A 20,728-nucleotide genomic window follows, 5' to 3' on the forward strand; every position below is an offset into this window, starting at 1 on the left:
TTCATAGTTGGAAACCAAAATGACATTTACAGATCTTTAACTCCATATAGACTTAAATGGAACGATCTGTACACTCTATGTAGATCCATGGCCTAATTGCTTATACCAAACTGGAGTGAGGGGGTCCTTGAAACTAAAACGTTTGAGAATCACTGCCCTATATCAATGGTTCTCAAATGTTTTAATTTCACTGAATGTACAGATGTTTCCATTTGTACACACTTGGACTGGGGTCCGGAGACCCCCAAGGGTTCTTGGAGGGGTCCAGGGGGTTCCTAGCAAGATCTCTTTATACAGCATCACAATCATTTTAACCATTTTATCCATAATTCTTTTAACACTAATCTTCTTTTCTGGGGGTCCCTGGCACAAAACCAGATGGGGGGGGGGGGGTCCATGGACAAATACATATCATTTTGGGGTCCTTGACACTAATATCTTTGAGAGCCACTACTCATATAAGTAATATGAAACATACAGGATTGACGGGAAGGTGTTGGATTGAACCTAAAGCAGAGGTCAGAGTCCAACACACCTGTGGTTCCAAGAAGGACGGGTGTGTCCTGACACAGCAGAGCAAATAATATGAGTCAGACTGTCAAGAAACTTGTACTGGCCGGTCCAACAAATACCGGCCAAAATACACACATGGCCTATTGTTTTGCCTTACAATTTAGAAAGCATATAGCATCTCTTTCGGGTGGAAACCATTATGTCCGAAACAGTTTTACTTTTCATTCAAAAGTAGCAGCGACTTGATGCTTTTGTGTGATACACAGTATTATATCATATAGTATAGGGTGTTAACTACAAAAGACACAAATATTTAGAATATGGAGATACTGTAAGAGGATAACAATGTCTGTCCTATAGATAGCTATACGTACATTGTTTACCTGCATACATACCAGCAGTTCATAGTGACTACTGTATAGTGTATGTACTGCAGATGAGAAATGATGTCATACACAGTAATGAAATCTGAATTAATACCACTAGTAAGACGCCTCATGCGCCACAGTGATGTGGACATCAGGGATGTGGACATCAGGGATGTGGACATCAGGGATGTGGACATCAGGGATCTCCATATATGGGCATAAAAGGGATTTGTTCCCCTGGCATCACAGGGATCTCCATATATGGGCATAAAAGGGATTTGTTCCCCTGGCATCACAGGGATCTCCATATCTCCATATATGGGCATAAAAGGGATTTGTTCCCCCTGGCATCACAGGGATCTCTCTATCAGGGCATCATTAATAATGATGACAGAACAGGGAACTCCATATATGGGCATAAAAGGGATTCTGTTAATGTGACATCACAGTGAAGCTAGAGCGTGATGTCAGAGCGAAACCCATTCTGGTAGAGTGGTTACCCTGACATCACAGTGACATTAGAGCATGATGACATCATGATGATGACACATTTTTGGGTTTTTTTCTATGGGTTTGCCCATAGAAAATTGTGTACACGTCTACACGGACGCGGACAAGCTGTGACGTTTCTCATGGTAAACTGCGACCTTTGGTCGCAATAATAACAACTTGGCACTTATAGGAAGTGCGATAATTAATCGAACTAAGCGATTTAATCGATTATAAAAAAACATAAAAAATTCAATTATGGATGAATTTTAAAGATGGGGTGCCGTGACTTTTCCCCCCTACAACATAATCATCAGGTATTATGACTATATTGGAGGAAGATTTATTTCAAAAAAGTGTACAGAAAGTGTTAAAATTAGGTTTTTATGTGACCACACACCCACCTGCTCATTAAGTATGCCTGGTTTTCAGGTGGGTGGTGACCCAGCTAAAGTTAGCCACACCCACAGTTGTTGGATGGTGAAAAGGGGAGAGGATGATATAATGATGTCATTATATCATTATAATGTATTTCAGTTGGGCCTTTTGACTCAGAGGCTTTCAGCTTTCAGGAAGTAAATGTAAAGGTAAAGGGTGCATTTATATAGAGCCTTTATCCAAGACGCTTTACATAGATTGTGCATTACATTCACCCATTCACACACACATTCATACACCGATGGCGGAGGAAAACATGCAAGGCACAGACCTGTTCATCGGGAGCAATTAGGGGTTCAGCGTCTTGCTCACGGACACTTCGACAGAAACTCTGGGGTAGCCCGGGATTGAACCGGGAACCTTCCGGTTGTCATGCGGCCACTCTACCCCCTGAGCCTCTGCCGCCCCCATAGACACATACAAAACAGAAAAAGTAAGAAACTATGGTACCACCTAAATTTTTGTACCAAAAAGTCGATCTACAAGCTCACTTGCGTTGCAAATTTGTGTGACACCATTGTGAGCCAAAGTATGGCATTAAATGGTTAATCATAATAATTGATTTTAGTTGATTATTAAAATAAAAAAATATATAAAATAAAATAAAGAATCACACGTCATTACAAGGTAATCCTCCTTTAAATGCTGAATAAAACAGATATTACCTCCCCCCCCCCCCCCCCCCCCCTCCATGTCAGGTAAGCTACAGTAGTAGTGTGGTCATGTGACCTCCATACAGCAGGGTAAAGGTGGACTACATGTGATTGCCTCCCAGAGAGCACCAGTCCGTCACGCCTTGTGTGAGGAGTGAAGTGCATCTGGACTTTTTTTTGTCTCTCTCTCTCTCTCTCGCTGCCAGTAAGATTCCACTTGTCGTTCAGCTGGACTTAATTTTTATTTTTTATAACAGACCGAAAAATGTCAGCTCGGAAAAACTGGTCGGCTTTGTCCAGGTAAGGTCTTTAATAATAAGTCCGTGTTTTATTCGCATTTGACACTGCATAACGTAACGTTGACTGAAACTGAAAGCTTCACACAACAAAGCTTAAATGAATTCAAATCTTTATCGAACAAAATAAACAATTATTGTCCCGCTAATTTCGGTAACATTGGCTAAATGGCTACTGTAGCTGAATAAAGAGCAACTTGAACTTTATAACCAGAGCAGAGAGATAGGAGTCGGACTGTCTTTGACAACATGTTCGTCAATCAAGCTGACCATCAACACCTGGCACTGGCAGCCATTAATAACAGCTGGGTTGGTTAGCTTATATCTGTGTAATTATAAATACATACATACAGCTGTACCTCTGACTCTGTACAGTCACTGTGACATTCATTCAACATAATATTTCACACACGTGCAGACTGCCAGTCTGCCAGACTCAAGACTGTACACTCCTACAGAATCAGATATTACCTCATAAAAGATGATGAACGAGTCAAGCAGGTTCTGGATGGGCATAACCGTTAATACTGGCAGGATTAGTAGCCTAGATAGTGCGTGATACATAAAACGTAGGGCTATGTAATATCTTTGTGTAGAGACTCTGAGATGTGACAGTAGGCTAGATTTTGTTTTGCATATCATTGCTGTGGGTGGTTGTTAGGCTACTGGGGTGAAAACCCCTGTAACAAAGAAATGTCCTTTCTTATGCTATTTCACTGCTTTTGTGTGACAGTCTATGATGAACTAGCATTTATTTGCAACAAAAAGTTGAATTATGGAGATAAGAGGGTTTCTGATTGACAGCAATGATATACAGCTTGTGCATATAGGCTATATAAGCCTATGTTGTTCATTTGGATTTTCACTCTCTTTATATCTTTGTAATAAAGCCTATATGCCTTGATTGGTCCATATTATGAATGTGAATTTTCATGAACATGTCGTTGCTGTCGGCAGAAACCTCTTATCTCTCTTATATTTATATTTTACACAAGTGTGTCACACAAAAGTGGTCACGATGTGTTGCGAGTTAGATCTGCTATTTTCACTACTTCAACATTTATTTAATGTAATAACACAAAAGGAACAGTAACAATTCAAACCTCTACCTCTAGAGCAAGGGTCTTAAACAGGGGGAGTTTTTTCTCCTTTCTTATATTAACCATTTGAACCCTAGCATCCATATTCTGAGAACTTTAGCCAAAAATAGCAGATCTACAAGCAGAGCCAGGCGTTGTGAGCTTGTAGATTGACGGTACAAGTGGTTAAATATCTGAAAACACAAATCTACATGAATCCAAAATGCACTGATGATTGTGCCGTCAAACGATGAAACTATATGGTATCTATGGGTTTTGGGGGTCCCTGCTGCATCTCTCTCTCTCAACTAAGGGGTCCTTGGCCTGAAAACATTGAAGACCCCTGCTCTAGAGATACACTGCAGTGTAGCTGATAGATAAGTGGTGTGTGTGCGTGTGTGTGTGTGTGTGTGTGTGTGTGTGTGTGTGTGTGTGTGTGTGTGTGTGTGTGTGTGTGTGTGTGTGTGTGTGTGTGTGTGTGTGTGTGCGTGCGTGCGTGCGTGCGTGCGTGCGTGCGTGCATGTGCGTGCACATGTGTTTATCCCGGCCAGCCTAGCGCGCCAGTGGACGGTGGAGGATGAGGAGGAGGTGGAGAGGGAGAGGCGGAGGAGAGTGAGGGGCTCCAGTAGCACTGCCGACCCCGACGACGACTTCTCACCTGACCCCGCGCACCCCGCCCTCACAGACACGCCCACCCCCAGAGACACACCCACCACCACCTCCAACAGCGACAGCAGCACCCGCCGCGGGACGGAGCGCGCTAGCAGTGACAGAGCCACGGGCCAGGGAGTCAGCAGGTTGGTTCATTCACACCGAAAAACAAGTTCCACCAAAACATGATCTTACAATCCTTTGAGCAGCCAACGACGTGGTGTCTGACCCGGCTTGTCTACTCCTGCTCTTTCTCTTTCCCTTTCTCTTTCTTTATCTCTACAGTGTCTCTCTCTCTCTCAATTCAATTCAAAATGCGTTATTGGCATGATTGATTGATTGATGGATTGATTGATAGATAGATCTTTTAACTGTCGTAAAACACAGTGCAAAATAAATGCTATTTACAATAGAAAGGTCAGGGGGAGGTAAGGATATACTTTTCTTTTACCAGTTTCGAGTAGCAGCCGCCTTTAAGTGGCTTTTCAGTGCCGTTTTAAAGGAATTCACACTTTCTTTAGACAAATCTGGGTTGGACGTGATCTCGGCACTGCCTCTGGTGTAGTAATTGTGAACATCCTTGCCGTTTTGGAAGTATTTTGTCAGGTACATGGGTATCTTAATGGTGTAGTGTATCTTGTACACTAGGCCCATTGCAAGATGCTGTACTCTGTCAGCTACCGTGAGCCACCCCACGCTTAGAAAGTGATTAGCGGTGAGGTGAGCCAGAGATGGAAGGTTAAGCAGAAGCCCAATTACAGTAGTTTGTTTTGGAGCCCTGTTTTTAGGGCCTTTGAGGCGTTGCGATACCATACGTGGACTCCATAATCAAAGTGGGGTCGAATGAGTGCTCTTGCTAGAGTCTTCTGTGTATTTTTACTGACCAGCAGGGCGATCCTCTGTAAAGTTTAAGATTAAGTTCATTGGTTGATTTTTTTGATTACCTTAGTAGTATTTTTTTTACTGGAAAGATTAGCCTCTAGGATGCAACCCAAGTAGGTAATTTTGTCTTTTCTTGACCCACTTTGATTGAGAGGTTATCGACTTTGCTGAGGTTAGGATACATTTTGTTATAAATTGCCAAAACGTTGCCAAAATATACATAAAACAAGTCGCAACATAACATATACGTATTATTGTATATTATTATCTTTAAATGTCTCAATGAATTGAATACACAAGACCACAATGGAAACAAGACCTTAGGACTTTGTGTTATCCTTTTAGCGCCATTGTATCGTACCACCCTACCATTTGCAAACTGTTAATAAAGTATTCAATCAATCAATCAATCAATCAATCAGCCTAACAATAATAAGTGAATTACAAGCAATATACTGAAGTAATAATGAAAACAAGTGAATAACAAAACAACGAGACAATGATTACAGTGATATGCAGCAGTTAGTGAGTTGGTTAGCCAGATGTGCTCAGCTCCTGTCCACTGGCTGTCCCTCAGTTGATGACAACTCCACACATTATTGTGTGCTTTATCACTCTCTCTCTCTCTCTCTCTCTCTCTCTCTCTCTCTGTCTGTCTGTCTGTCTGTCTGTCTGTCTGTCTGTCTCTCTCTCTCTCTCTCTCTCTCTCTCTCTCACACTCACTCCTTTTCTGGCTATCACTCTCATAATAATTCTCTTTCACTTCTCTCTTAATCATAGCAACAGGGGTTCCAGTGCCCTGTGGGACTATGTCAGTTATATAGCCTACCATTGCTTGTACACTGGAGAACCTGATACTATGGAGGAAAAAAAAGATGAAAAGTGAAAAGGCTGTCAAAAACATCAGTGGCCGAGTCCCTAGAGCAGCAGAAACACTCTTCAAAGAGTGTTTAACCTGGAGAGAGAAACTGTGAAGCCTTTCATTGCAGAAACCTGATCAAAATGCTGGAAGGGCAGGTCCCTTCTTCTCTCTTTAGGGCCAGTGTCACTTACAGGTCATGTTGAGAGTGCAAGCTGTGCATCGCCGTGTGAATTACAATACTTGTGAGGGCCAAATGTCCCCTCACACGTTAAGTAAAGTGTGAGAAATAGACATGTGTGAGGAGGACCATTTTCCTGGTCCTCAACCAGAGAAATGGTTGTTTTGGTTGGGTTATGCCTGGCAAACACAAGGAGGGAGGGAGCACACACCAGTGTGAGGCCGCTCAACTCTTAGCCACGATGCAAAACATTTATTTAAAAAGGTACAGGAAACCAACGTTTTGACAATAGTAAACCCTGTGGAAGACTATTGTCGAAATGGCACGCTTTTCACATTGGCCTACTATAGCGCCACTAGGAGGCCACAATAACCTACCTGATCTGGGTAGGCCATTAGCTGAATAGTCAGTGAGCCCGCCTAGGACTCCGGAGGTACCGGAGGTCCCTGTACGATTCCAGCTCCAGCAATGTGTCAAAGTGTCCCTGAGCAAGACACCTAACCCCTAACTGCTCCTCCCTCCGCGCTCCTCTGTGGGCAGCACTCAGCTGGGTTAAGCTGGAAACGTATTGGAGACCTGTGCTCCGAGGAGCACTCTTTCTAGTTTTCCTATTGCTTTGTTTGATTGACTAAGCAGCAGATTTGACTGAAAACACATAAGGTGTCATAATGCGTCGGGCACTGAAAATAGCAGATCTACAAGCTCACAACGCATTGTGCTGTGCTGTGAGCGTTGTGTGTTGTTCGGCCATTTTCAGTGCCTGACACTGTGCCTCTAGGCATAACTCAGGCTTCATAGATGTGAAAGTGAAAAAAAAAGTGAAAATTAAATTAGTAAAACTGCCTAAAATGTTTATGTCCTCGTCAATATATCAATCCAAACGTACGTGTGTGTGTGTTTGTGCGTACTTGTGTGCATACGCGTGTGCGTGGTCAGCGAGGAGCAGACACAGCTGGACTTCATAGAGATGCTGCGCAAGCGCGACGAGAGGCGAAGGCTGAGGCAAATGGAGACTCTGAGTCGTCAGAAGGAAGAGGGCGAGGAAGAGGTGGTGGAGAACGGAGGAGGAGGAGGAGCTAGGGTGGAGTCATTGGGCTACATCAACAAAGAGGAAGGGAAGCGCGTGCCTCCACCTCACGTGCCGCCCAAACCTACACACGCCCAGACACCAGCCGCTCCCAGGCCCACCAGCATCACCTCCAGTACCATCAGCATCACCACAAGTCCCACCAACTCCACCACCAGTAGCATCGACGGTGACTCTAACGCCAGTACCACCACTTCAACCATCGTCAACAGACAGGTGGGATGGCGGTATTAGATGTTTTTCTTTGTAAATGGTATCTCAATGGCTCTGCAGTAACTGCAGTAGGGGAGATAGTGATAACTAGTATATCCTATATAGAAGTCCTATCCCACAATGTATCATGAAAACAATGGTCACAAACCCTACATACATACCATCATGCATTGCGCTGAAATAAAACTGCGGATGTTTATCTGGGGTGACGTAATTAAAAGGCCCCAGTCGCAAGCTGATGATGTCATTTGTCCATGTGTGGTCTATCCCTATGGAATTTAAGGAACTAAAAACAAAAACAAAAACATTTAAAATATTGATTTGTTGCTCATATTAACCATATGAAGTATTACCGTATTTTCCGGACTATAAGGCGCACTTAAAAGCCTTTAATTTTCTCAAAAAACTACAGTGCGCCTTATAGTCCAGTGCGCCTTATATATGGATCATTCATTGACATTCCCTTTAGCACAGCTCCATCTGTTGGATGCATAACGCAACGGTAGCGTCTATTATGTGCGCCTTATAGTCAGGTGCGCCTTATATATGAAAACAGTTTGAAAATAGACCATTCATTGACAGTGCGCCTTATAGTCAGGTGCGCCTTATAGTCCAGAAAATACTGTAAGTTGTTTTTTTTGTTTTCACATGCATTGCATAAATTCCATAGGGATAGACCACACAAGGCGCAACGTGAGCTTGCAGCTTGGCTATTGTGGACGTGCGGTGGTGTCCTGCTTAAGTGGTTAATTGTTTACTTGGTCAAGACAGAGGGCTGCCAAAAATGTCTCCCCTGTGGTGTGGTTGTACAGTTAGTTGTTACCCCACGCAGACTGAGAATGGCGTTAATCATTTCCTGCAATCCTTATTACCGCCAACACTGACATTTTCACTTTCCCTGGAGCACCAACTATTGACCTATATTCCCACTCAGTCACATACCTCCCGGGAATATTTGCCCAATGTTTCATCACATGGACAGGGTCTTATGAACTCAAACAAATACAAGCTCAGACAATCAGACACAGACAGGAAGTATTTTGTTTAGCCCAGTGGGTCTCAAACAGTTTCACGTTAAGGACCCCAAATTGTATTTCACAGCCGACTCCCATCTGAAAAGAGAAGATTTGTGATATTTCCAAATGATGCTAGATCATGCTACATTTCTGAAGATCTTAGAAATAGTTGTATCTACAAGCTCACAACACATCACGATCTGAGCTTGTAGATCAGCCGTTTTTGAAACTGCTTGGTTTCACTATTTTAAAATGTTTTATAAAAAAAATAATGGTTTTGGACATACAGGTATTCCACCCGACAGCAACGATATACCATATAATATATCCTGTTGCGTTATTGAATATGAGTCTTCATGATACTTCTTTATGAAAGACTGACAAAAGTTCTTCAGTTAATCTAAATATCTATGCAAATAGACAATAAAACTGGGAAACTGTGGGCATAAGGTCATATATTTCCACCTTATCTTTTATTACACTTACTTTAAACACAAGTCATTCATTATAGTTGCAAATGAGTCCGTAGGCTATCCATGTTGGGTTATGTAATAAAAGGCGCGCCCCATGTCTATACTATACCTTGTTTGGCACTAGCATTGGCCTGTAGTTATACTCAGTGGTGTAAGTACATTTACTCAAGTACTGTACTTAAGTAGAATTTTGAGGTCTTTTTACTTTACTGTCTCAAGTATTGCCAATTTTCATTTTGATGCCAATACTTGTGTACTTTTACTCAACTAAATTCTGATTACCAGAATTTTCTTGTAAGGGCACGGTCATACCACACTTTTATTCTACCTATGAGGGCGGATTCTGCCAATGCGTTTCAATGGGAATTCCCATTGAAATGCATTGGCATAATCCGCCCTCATTGGTAGAATAATAAGTGTGGTGAGACTGTGCCTTAACATATTATTTCTACATTGTAGTATTGATACTTTTACTGAAGTACAACATTTGAGTACTTTTCCCACCACTGATATTTGTATATTTTTGTCCTTTACAACAGGGAAAAAGAGACTCACTGGGCAAGGACCCAGATCCCAAGCCGCCATCTACCCGATCCCGGCAGTTTGTCAGGTGAGGTAAACCTGAATTCGTTTAGGCTGGGTCATCTGGATAGAATCTATAGAGCATCGCAGTGAGGTGTCGGAAGCAAGCTGGCCATTCATATTTACCATAGGATTTTTCATTATCAGCCACAAAGTCGTAGCAATTCAATGTACACTTACCACTAGGCTGGTGGTTGTAAAATGGTTCCATATGCTCCATGTATGCAATCACTCTAGTTTTATTAAAAACACGTTTTAATCAAGATCGCACGGAGAAGAACTGCATTTCCCATGCTGCTAAACGTAAAAACGACGTCTGTGATTGGTCTAGCTTCTTCTTCTTTCACATATCTTGCGGTTACCGCGGAAGTAGCTTACTGCCCCCTGTCTGCCCGGCAGATTATTGCACATCAGCAGAACTGCGTGAGCGAATACTTTCTTTTACAAATATGATGCACTGTGTTAAAGATGACGATAAGAGAGTCCACAGAGATGACAATCACTACATTTCAGGCCATATGCTGGCCTGGACAACTAAACTGAGCGTGATTTAAGGGCTGTATTTCAGGAAACAACAACAACATTCGCAAGGCATTCTGGGAGTGTAGTTTCCGCGATTTTAAAAATAATGATGTACACAGTCTTGTACCCTGTCCTTTTTTTCAGCTTTCTAATTAATCTTTGCATTCAAAAAAATGTGAATATTGACATGATCCCTCTCCAGCCGAGGTGGCTTTGTCCAAGGCTTAAAAACGTTTAAATAAATACTTTATGAAATGTCTATGGAAGAAATGAATGCGGAAAACGCTTCCGACACCAGAGTGAGGACGGGGTGGGGCTTCAACTGCGATGCTCTATAGTGCCATTTGTGGTTCATCAGTTTGCTGCTGTGGTCTTTGGCATGTCTGCCAGTTTGGCATCATTATCAGTCCCACAGGCTGACGCATCCAAATGTCAGTGTCTGTCCACTCTTGTTTGTGAGTTTCTTTGTAACTTTTTGTTGCCCAAAAAGAGACGTGCTGAATGTACAAAATGTGTTAGATGCAGACCAAAATGCCAATAAGTTAGGTAATATTCAGGATATGTAATGGCTAAATACTGCCGTGCTTCACTGCTTGCCACTGCTGTCACACTTTGTTTGATGGACCTGCTAGCCTTCTGTGGTTACATTATGCATCCCTATTCTAAATTGGGGGCAAACATTTGATTGATTGGTTGAATACTTTATTAACATGATTCTTACAGGTATTACAGGTTATGCTAAAAGGATAACACAAAAAGCCAAAGGGGAGTTGTTTCCATTGTGGTCCATAATGGACAACTAAGTAGTAGTGTTTAAGTGGTTAACATCCTAATGGATAACAATGTTTCTTGCCCTTTAGCTCTGTCTCCATCTCCCTGGACAAGAGCCTCTCTTCCAGTGAGAGGAGTGGGCGCACCACTCCCATGAGCCCCTGCTCTCCAACAGCCTCTCTGTCTCCCAGAGAACACTGGCCCTCTCCCTGCCAAAGTCCTTCTCCTAGAGGCGCCCAGAGCCCTGTGCACAATGGGCATACTCAGGAGGTACTGTGCCACACACACACACACACACACACACACACACACACATACACACACACACACACACACACACACACACACACACACACACACACACACACACACACACACACACACACACACACACACACACACACACACACACACACACACACACACGCACATGCGAGCGCACGTACATGCACACACTGAATTTAGTCCAGCAGCCAACTTCACTGATGACATCATTGTCACTGCCCACTAACACACCTCTGTGTTTTGCATGTCCTCCTGGTGGACTTTGGTATTATCACTCAATGCCTGAGACACTGACTGAAGTGATACAATAGTGCCACCTAGTGGTGACATAATAATCACCATGGGAGACTGCAGGATGTTGAACCACATTAACCTAGTCTCCTTATTCTGTGGTGAACACTCAGCGAAAATAGCCGATTTACAAGCTTACAACGCGTTCCGACAGCTACTTTTGGCAAAGGGATTTGGTATAGATAGAGTCTCTGGGGACTTGGGTCAATACGTTTTAAGTGTATAGAGTCTATAGACGAATCCACAGAGCGCTGCCGCGTAGTTGCCGCAGTTATAATTGGCGCTCCGTGGATATGTCATATTGTCTATAGGTAGGTATATGTGTCGAAATAAGGTTTTCTGTACCCTAGATGAATGTGACTGGCTCTCCCTCCAATGGAGTCAACATAGAACAGACGACCAGGCCTGCCTTCATCAAGAGCTCCAGGACGGCTTCTTTCAGGGTACACACACGCACGCACGCACGCACGCACACACACACACACACACACACACACACACACACACACACACACACACACACACACACACACACACACACACACACACACACACACACACACACACACACACACACACACACATCGTCGTTGTTGGGTGGAAACCTCGTATCTCCAAGTTTAAAATTTGTACCTGCGAGGCGTTGTGTGCTTGTAGATTTGCTGTTTTCACTAGTTTAAATCATTTTTAAAATTATAAATGCAAAACTAACGGTTTTGGACATACAAGGTTTTCACCCGACAACGACGATATGCATGCATGCATGAATGCACGCACACACACGCGTGTGCGCGGGCACACACAAACGAAGGATCTCTACACTCACCTTTGCCTATTTGACTATCAACTCAACATGACGTCAGATTGAGGGCCATTTGCTTGCCGCGGTTGATATGCCTGTTCCCGGTGTTTACCAACATGTAGCACTGACTGACTCACTGCTTTGTTACTGTGCTGCGAGGAGGGATGAGCATTGGTTGTAGACTTTCAGAAGACAGCCATGTCTGCCGCTAACACATACTCACAGTACCTTGAACATCTACAGCTGCTGCAAAGGAAAGAAGAGGAGAAATCGCCACTGCAGAGGAGGTGAGATAATCTCTTTACTTCATCGCTGTTGGGCGGAAACCTCTTATCTCCATGTTTTTCAGTTTTTTTTTTTCGCCGTAAATGAACACCCTACTGATAATACTACTGTCACACAAAATTATAAAAGATAGCAGATTCACAAGATCAAAATGTATGGCATTGCACGGTTTGAGCTTGTGGATCTGCTATTTTTGCATTTACATCCTGAAAAGTAAAAGTTTTGGACATACTGTATGAGGTTTCTCTCTCTCTCTCTCGCCTAATGTTATGGTCGTAGAAATTAAGATGAACGTTTTGGAGAACTCACATAAGAAGTCACTGAAAGCCACTGTTAAGAGTTATAAACTGCAGGAAAGTACATATTTCACTCTCTGTCGATCTCTCTCTCTCTCTCTCTCTCTCTCTCTCTCTCTCTCTCTCTCTCTCTCTCTCTCTTTCTCTCTCTCTCTCCATTCATAGCCCTGTGTTTATTTCTATTTTAGCACAAGTGTTCGGCTGGCCTCTAAGAAGTTTGAATCCAACACAGTAAGATACCATTTTAGTTTACTGCCGCTATAAAGTATATTACTGTGTATTCTTGCCTGAAATTAAACATACATGTAAGTTATTCTTGACAAATAAATAGGTTATATTTAAAAAGAAATCGTGTTACCAAAATGTTTTCTTCTCAGCACACAAGTTGTGTGCAGCTATTCACATGACTTCTAAATTGCATTGTACCTGTGAATATTTCAAAATTACATAGATGTTTTTACAGTTTCAACTATTCTCACCAGGAACAAAGTCCAGATGAAAACAGAACATCTCCTTTCCAGAGGAAGTGAGTTTAAATTTACCCTCCTTCTCCGCATCTCTTACATTACAAAATATACAGATAAGACATTGGGCTGCTTTGTCATGCTGGCTGTACTAGAGATGTACCATCTGTCCTTTCCAGCTCCAGACAGAGGATGTCCTCCAAGTCCATCCAGGAGATGATGGAGAGACTGGCCCTGGCATCACAGGTCAGACTCTTTCATCACTTTTTGAGTTTCGAAAATATTCAGGACTTTCAAAAGTGGCCGTTCTATCTACAAATATTGCTCCCCCTCCCCTAAGGGAAGTTATTAATTGGAAGAGGGACACAGGCCGTGGCACTAGGTGAGACTCCGGAGGGGACAAAATGTCCTCTCCATCGAAGGTTGTTCGGACTAAAACCGTCTCTCAGTGGTGTGTTCAAGACTTTTTTTGAGGGCATACTATAATCTATGATCCGCGGCTATTCGTGTGGGCAGCGCATATGCCATTGCATAATGCCTATCAGATACACTACTGTGAAAGGTTCACAAGTGCATACTCTTTTTCAAAAAAATGTCTTCACAGCATTCTCGCATACCCGCGTGACAGGTAGAACACAGCACTGCCGTCTCCCAGTTACCCTAAGGGAGAGCCTTCAAAGGACAATTAAAACAGTGATTGAAAGATAACCAGACATGGTCACGATAACGTATAATATATATTTTATTGCCACAATGTAACTCCAAATATTGGCGAGATAATGTTCAGTAGCTGCTCCGTTGATTCATCCAGAATAGTCTCCCCATTGAGTTACGCTACACAGTGAAACAGGCAGCTCTCAAAAGTCAATCTTTTAGCACACAAACGATTCAACAAACGCAAACAGCACAGATTCTGCCACTCCTATAAAATTGCAAATACCGACAAAGCATTTTTTATTTTTCACGCCTAAACAAACACAGTGATTCTTTCCTCTTTTATAACGCTGTCTGGTTTTGTCATTCGTAATTATTCGTAATTTGTGTCTGTGTGTGTGTGTGTGTGTGTGTGTGTGTGTGTGTGTGTGTGTGTGTGTGTGTGTGTGTGTGTGTGTGTGTGTGTGTGTGTGTGTGTGTTTGCGTGCGTGTAGAAGTCTGATGTGACAGTGATACGTTCCCCAGACGTGACCCAGAGGACTCTGTTCCTCATGGATGAGGTGTCCAGGAAGAGAGGCTTGTTTGAGAAGGACCAGCAGGCTGCAGGCTCCACAAGACCTGGGATCTCAAGACAGGTACAGTAGTACTGTATATACACACTGAGTTTACAGCTCTTTGTCTCTTTTGTAACTTTGTAATCTTTGTACATGTATAATCTTGCATCATCGCTAACTCCTAGCCACATTTTCAGTCATCCATTAAAGGAGTAGTTCACCCCCAAAATGATTACTCATGCCATGAATACTTGAGTTCAATAATATTTTTTGTGTTTGTCGCATTCCTGAAACAAAAATGTTATTATAGTCAATTTTCCACCATTGATTCCGGATGGGGACCCAAATGCATTCAGGTCCCCAACCGGAATCAATGGGGATACATTTATTGTAATCTAATTATTGCCTTATTATGAATGCGACAAATACAAAAAATATTATTGAACTCAAGTCTCCATGGCGTGAGTAATCAATAGAAAAAAATCATTTTGGGGTGAACTACTCCTTTGAGCTTGGATAACTGTCAGAAAGATGACTTTCATCCAGAATTACAGCATATCCTTAGCTGAGGTTCGCTCATTTCACGCGCACGCATGCACGGTCGCACGCAAGCACACGCACGCACGCACGCATGCACGGTCGCACGCAAGCACACGCACGCACGCACGCACGCACGCACGCATGCACGCACACACGCACGCACGCACGCACGCACGCACGCACACACACACACACACACACACACACACACACACACACACACACACACCTTTTAAACCAGGTGCACATGACCCATCATGGATGCATACAGTGGTATGACAACGGCGTGTGGATTCAGATTATTCCTCATCTGTGATGTGATGTCATCAGGAACTGCGCGGCTTCGCATCAGGAATGTCGGACCGGATCAACCTCTGGGTCAACAAGACCAACCAATCAGGAACCTCCCCAAGTCCCACGGTCAGTTGGCTTACTGCTCACACTTTACTCACCACTTAAAACCCTCTGTTATACTGACTGGGGGACTCCAGGGCTCTATACTTGATCCCTTCCTCCATTCCCTCTACACACCATGGGCCTTCAACAGGGGGCCTGAGACCCCTAGGGGGTCCTCAGAGTTACTGCAGAACCCTAGCATCCCTATTCTGGGAACATTAGTCTAAAATAGCCAATCTACAAGATCACAATGCATCACAGCAGCTTAACATGTTAACAACATACATTTACACTGATCACTGGTGCAGCGAGCCCCCGCCAGGCCCGAATAGAAGGTTTTCACCCCCCACAAACATCACTTTCCCTTTCCCTATAGCAGCATTTGGCACAGCGGCCGGCCGTCAAAACACTGAACACAATAAAATACAGTACAGAAGCAGTCGGCACAGCGGCCTCCCATCAGAACACAATACAGTATAAATGCTATTACCTTGAATGGAAATTCTGTCCTCCACGTCCTCCTCCTCCTCAGAGTCACAGACTGATCAACACTAGTAGCATACTTGCTTCTGTACAACTCTTTTTTTTTTTTTATTGGGCCCACCAAAGACATCAGATATTAGTTTCAGATCCATGCTGTAAACTACCGGTAAACAACCTGACGACAGCTCTCACTCACAGCTGAGGAGAGATTCGTCATGCCTGGCGCTAAAATGTAAACAGGAAACAGCTGGCCGTCAAGAGTTTCCTCTCAATCCAGTTGGAATTTCAAAATAAAGATTTTTTTGTTGTTTTTATTTTATTTTATTTTTTCCCGGGAGCGGTGTCAGGCCCCTTCCCCTCTGAGCCCTAATGCATTCCCTGCATTCCCTATATAGTCCAGTCATTTTAGGGTTAGACCTAGAACAAATTGCAATAGTAGCAAACTCAACTGATTTTGTATCCTCATTATGTCCTTAGTGAGGGAAGAAAAGTCCCAAGGAATCCCACCGGGGCAAAGTTTTGAAAACGACCTATCTACCTTCACTTACTATACACTACAATATAAAGGAAAAAATTACTGAAAGAAAATCTGCTTTAAGTGGGATGTGAGGGGTCTAACTAGGGGTTTGTCATCATGCTGAATCCATTGCAGGCATTTGTTTTGCACAAAAAACATTCTGTGGGCTAGAAATGGCCTTAGAAAACAATACACGTATGGGTGCGTTTTCATGTTAGTCGGAGGTCTTAGGGTTTTTTTTTTCTCGTGCTAATCAGTCTAAAAGTTCAAAATTTTGCACAGATGTAGCTCAGGGCATGCTCTAATGATTTAGCTAGGGCGCCCGAGTCTGCAACATTCGGGGTCGCCACAGCGGCCAAATCAAGTTGGGCTCCCATCGACTTTAGTGATGAAAAGTGATGAGTCATCACTTTTCAGAGTTTTGTTGGTGCTGTGGCGACCCCGAAGGTCGCAGACTCGGGCGCCCTAGCTAAATCATTAGAGCATGCCCTGAGCTACATCTGTGCAAAATTTTGAACTTTTAGACTGATTAGCACGAGAAAATAAAACCCTAAGGCCTCCGACTAACATGAAAACGCACCCATACGTGTATTGTTTTCTAAGGCCATTTCTAGCCCACAGAATGTTTTTTGTGCAAAACAAATGCCTGCAATGGATTCAGCATGATGACAAACCCCTAGTTTGACCCCTCACATCCCACTTAAAGCAGATTTTTTTTCAGTCATTTTTTCCTTTATATTGTAGTGTATAGTAAGTGAAGGTAGATAGGTCGTTTTCAAAACTTTGCCCCGGTGGGATTCCTTGGGACTTTTTTTCCCTCACTAAGGACATATTGAGGATACAAAATCAGTTGAGTTTGCTACTATTGCAATTTGTTCTAGGTTTGGACAAATTTTGGCCTAAAATGACTGGACTAATAGCTACGCGCCTGATACTGATGATAGTGCGGTGAAAACAAGTCTATGAAGCCATCTAATGAAATCTATGAAACAGTTTAATCTGTAAGTTCTCAAACCAGTGTTGTATTGGTCGTGTCTCGCTCGTACACGCCGTCCCGAATCTTTTTTAGCAGGAGCACATGCAGGACATGCATCGATACCTCCAAAATTGTACTTACATTTAGTACTTAAGTAAATGTACTTACGGTAGTTACCTTCCACCACTTTATGATATGTCCCCTCAAGGTCATGAGGTCAGCAGGCAAGCTGCTGCTGGTTGTCCTCAGGTCAAAGCTTAAACATAGAGGATGGGGGATGTGGAGCCTTCTCTGTGGCTGCCCCCAAGCTCTGGAATGAGCTCCCCTTCCATGTTATGTGGACCCTCTCACTCTCAGATTTTGTTTACGCCTTAAAACTATTTTTTATTCACAAGCTTTTAATCCAGTTTGAGTTTTATTTGTGTTTTAGTTTCTATTTTACGTGTTTATTTGTGTTTTTATTTTTCTTATTTGTGATTTTTCTCTGGTTTTATTGTGTTCCTTGTAGTCTTTTTATGTCTCTTTGACATGTTCTGTAAAGCACTTTGGTCAACTCTGCTGGTTTTATGTGCTCTATCAATAAAGTTGGATTGGATTCATGTGGTGAAGGACTTCTCAGAATTCCAGTATACTGGACATGCATGAGATAAAATGCAAAGTGTAGAATCTGACACCTAGGTGGCAGTAGTACTCTGTCAGCCTAATTCTGACTGTTACTGTGTGGACATAATCAGTGGTGGAAAAAGTACATTTACTTTAGTACATTACATTTCTTTTTATTGGAGCTGTGTGAAGCACAGGCTCCCTATACGTGGCTGTGTGGGTCTGTGTGTGTGTGTGTCTGTCTGTCTGTCTGTGTGTCTGTCTGTCTGTATGTAGCCTGAACTTCCTAAACTTCGGCACGCCACTAGTCCCACAGTTTTGCCACCACACACTCGCGCCATATGTCAAATCGACCGGCTTACTCGGGAATCGTGGGCTATTACTTTTCTAAGAGAAAGGTTCTATAGTTTAATTGATATTAATTTATTAGTGAATTAATTTTCCCCATTGACTTATAATGGGAATCGCAAAAACTCACATTCAATTATTTGTCTCTCGCAAACCATAGGGGCTAGAGTTTCAAGACTTGGAGAGGAGGTTCATAATGATTTCAAGGATTAAATAAAAAATAATTGTGTCATTTGGCTGCATGGTGGCGCCATAACACCCCACTTTACGTTTTGGCCTGTAACTCTTGAACCGTAGGTCGGAAAATTTAAAATATTTTTTCCCTGGATTCCTTGGGTCATGACGCATCTCCCCATATAGGCCACGCCCATTTGCGCCATGATAGATTTTCCGCCATCTTGAATTTTCTCCAAAACACACTTTTTGCTCCTTTTCCTACATATTTTCTTCAAATGTCACAAAAAACGGTACACATGATCCACACACACACACACACACACACACACACACACACACACACACACACACACACACACACACAGCTCCACTTCACACGGGTGTGATTTTTTTATTTAAAAAAAGATTGTCAGTTCAGATGCAGTTACGTTGGACAGTGATATCTGACAACTGAAGCATTCATGAACAAAATTCCCACACACTGCTCTTGCTCAGCAGCATCAGTTTTTATTCAAAAATCACACTCTTGATGAAGGTCCAGAGGGACCGAAACGATTTTTCATGATTAATTCAAAAAAGCTTTGTAATTTCGACTTTTGTATACTTGAATATATACTTGAGTATATACTTTGTCTACCACCGGACATAATCCCATGATGAGCAGATATTACCTTGTAGGTACCTATTCTCACTGCCAATCAGCAGCTCTGAAGGCAAATACCCCACCCTAAAATAGATTTCCATAGGCTTAGCTGATAACGATGCCTAATTCATAGCCTACACATACTGTATATACCTGTTGAGACCATGTCTACAGTACAGGTATACTAATAATATCAGTTTTTACTACTAGGTTTTCAGATTTTGCCCAGTTTGTCTGAATGTCTTGTCTTCACTTTCTGTCCAAAGGACCTGAGAAATGTGGACATCACCACTAAGACAAGCTTGTTTGAAGGCAGAGAGGAGGAGGACAACCTCTCAAAAAACGCCACAGGCAAGATATAATGTGAGACGCTAAATTAAAGGTAAGACCGTCCTTCCAGCCTTCTAAAATAACAAAGGCCTGGTTTCCCAAATCGATTTTAGCCCTTCGTAGCTCACGCATGGTCGTAAAGACCGAGCCCCGACCGCCATATTCCCGGGTATACATGGGTTGGGGCAGAGCGACGTATTTAGCCCCCTACAACTACACCAACATTCAAATTCCCAAACAAAGTGCTTAATAAAGTCACACACCTGTCTAAATACAGAACAGCATTCTATAATTACCTTCTATAGACTATAATTAGCTTTACTTCAAGAGTATAATACTTCCATGAATGTGATTAGCCAAGCCAATAACTTTGCCCATTTATTTATTTCTAGGGATTATGACTTGAAGATGAATAATACGATGGTTTGAAGAGAGGAAGATAAAAGAATGCAGTGACTGATTGTTTTCCTTTTTGTCATGTTTTCTTTTGCTACAGTATATATGCAAGCCTGTGCAGGAGCCTGGTGATGAATGTATAAAATACTGTAAAGCCTGATCCACACTTTGTTTGGCGCCGTGTCCCATGCCTCTACAAGCTTGCATCGCATTGCAGTGCGACACTATGTGAGCTTGTAGATCTATATTCTGGGTGGGACACCATCGCACAACTAATTATAAGTCACGCTTAAGTGAGGGCAGTGAATAGGAAGGGATTTGAATGACTGACTTTTCAAGGTAGTTTGCCGCTGTTTGTTTGCTACTGGTACCCTTTGCTAAAAGGTGTTTTTCTTTTAAATGTTTGGTGTCAAATGTCAGTGGTAAGAATTAGTTATGTGAGTTATGAAAATGTTATGAAAACATTGCTTTATTGTCAGAAGGAAAGAAAAGAAAATACTACTGTACACAGTACAGAAAGGAAAGGAGTGCAGTGACATTTCTTCTAACACTTTCACTTTTACATTGTTTGACTTCAGGTGATTTTTCAAGCACTTTAAACAGGTGAAGGTCTTA

At 42.5% G+C, this 20,728-nt stretch overlaps 1 protein-coding gene across 1 annotated transcript; it reads left to right on the forward strand.

Moving 5' to 3' along the window:
- The first annotated feature begins 2,666 nt into the window (after positions 1-2,666).
- lad1 (ladinin) lies at positions 2,667-20,286 on the forward strand. The gene is made up of 14 exons (XM_080732695.1): positions 2,667-2,761; positions 4,388-4,633; positions 7,346-7,712; positions 9,738-9,808; positions 11,163-11,343; positions 12,000-12,092; positions 12,695-12,738; positions 13,221-13,263; positions 13,515-13,558; positions 13,676-13,742; positions 14,645-14,785; positions 15,575-15,664; positions 19,654-19,769; positions 20,110-20,286. Exons 1-13 carry the CDS (start codon positions 2,727-2,729, stop codon positions 19,747-19,749), a joined length of 1,518 nt encoding a protein of 505 aa, XP_080588821.1. The 5' UTR covers positions 2,667-2,726; the 3' UTR covers positions 19,750-19,769; positions 20,110-20,286.
- Positions 20,287-20,728: the final 442 nt, after the last annotated feature.

This window comes from Nannobrachium achirus (assembly GCF_963921795.1).
Source record: "Nannobrachium achirus genome assembly, chromosome: 9".
Lineage (NCBI taxonomy): Eukaryota > Metazoa > Chordata > Actinopteri > Myctophiformes > Myctophidae > Nannobrachium > Nannobrachium achirus.

Coding starts and splice junctions, on each gene's coding strand:
- lad1 (XM_080732695.1), top strand. CDS start 2,727: ATGTCAGCTCGGAAAAACTGGTCGGCTTTGTCCAG. Junction 2,762..4,387: donor AACTGGTCGGCTTTGTCCAG/GTAAGGTCTTTA, acceptor TATCCCGGCCAG/CCTAGCGCGCCAGTGGACGG. Junction 4,634..7,345: donor ACGGGCCAGGGAGTCAGCAG/GTTGGTTCATTC, acceptor GTGCGTGGTCAG/CGAGGAGCAGACACAGCTGG.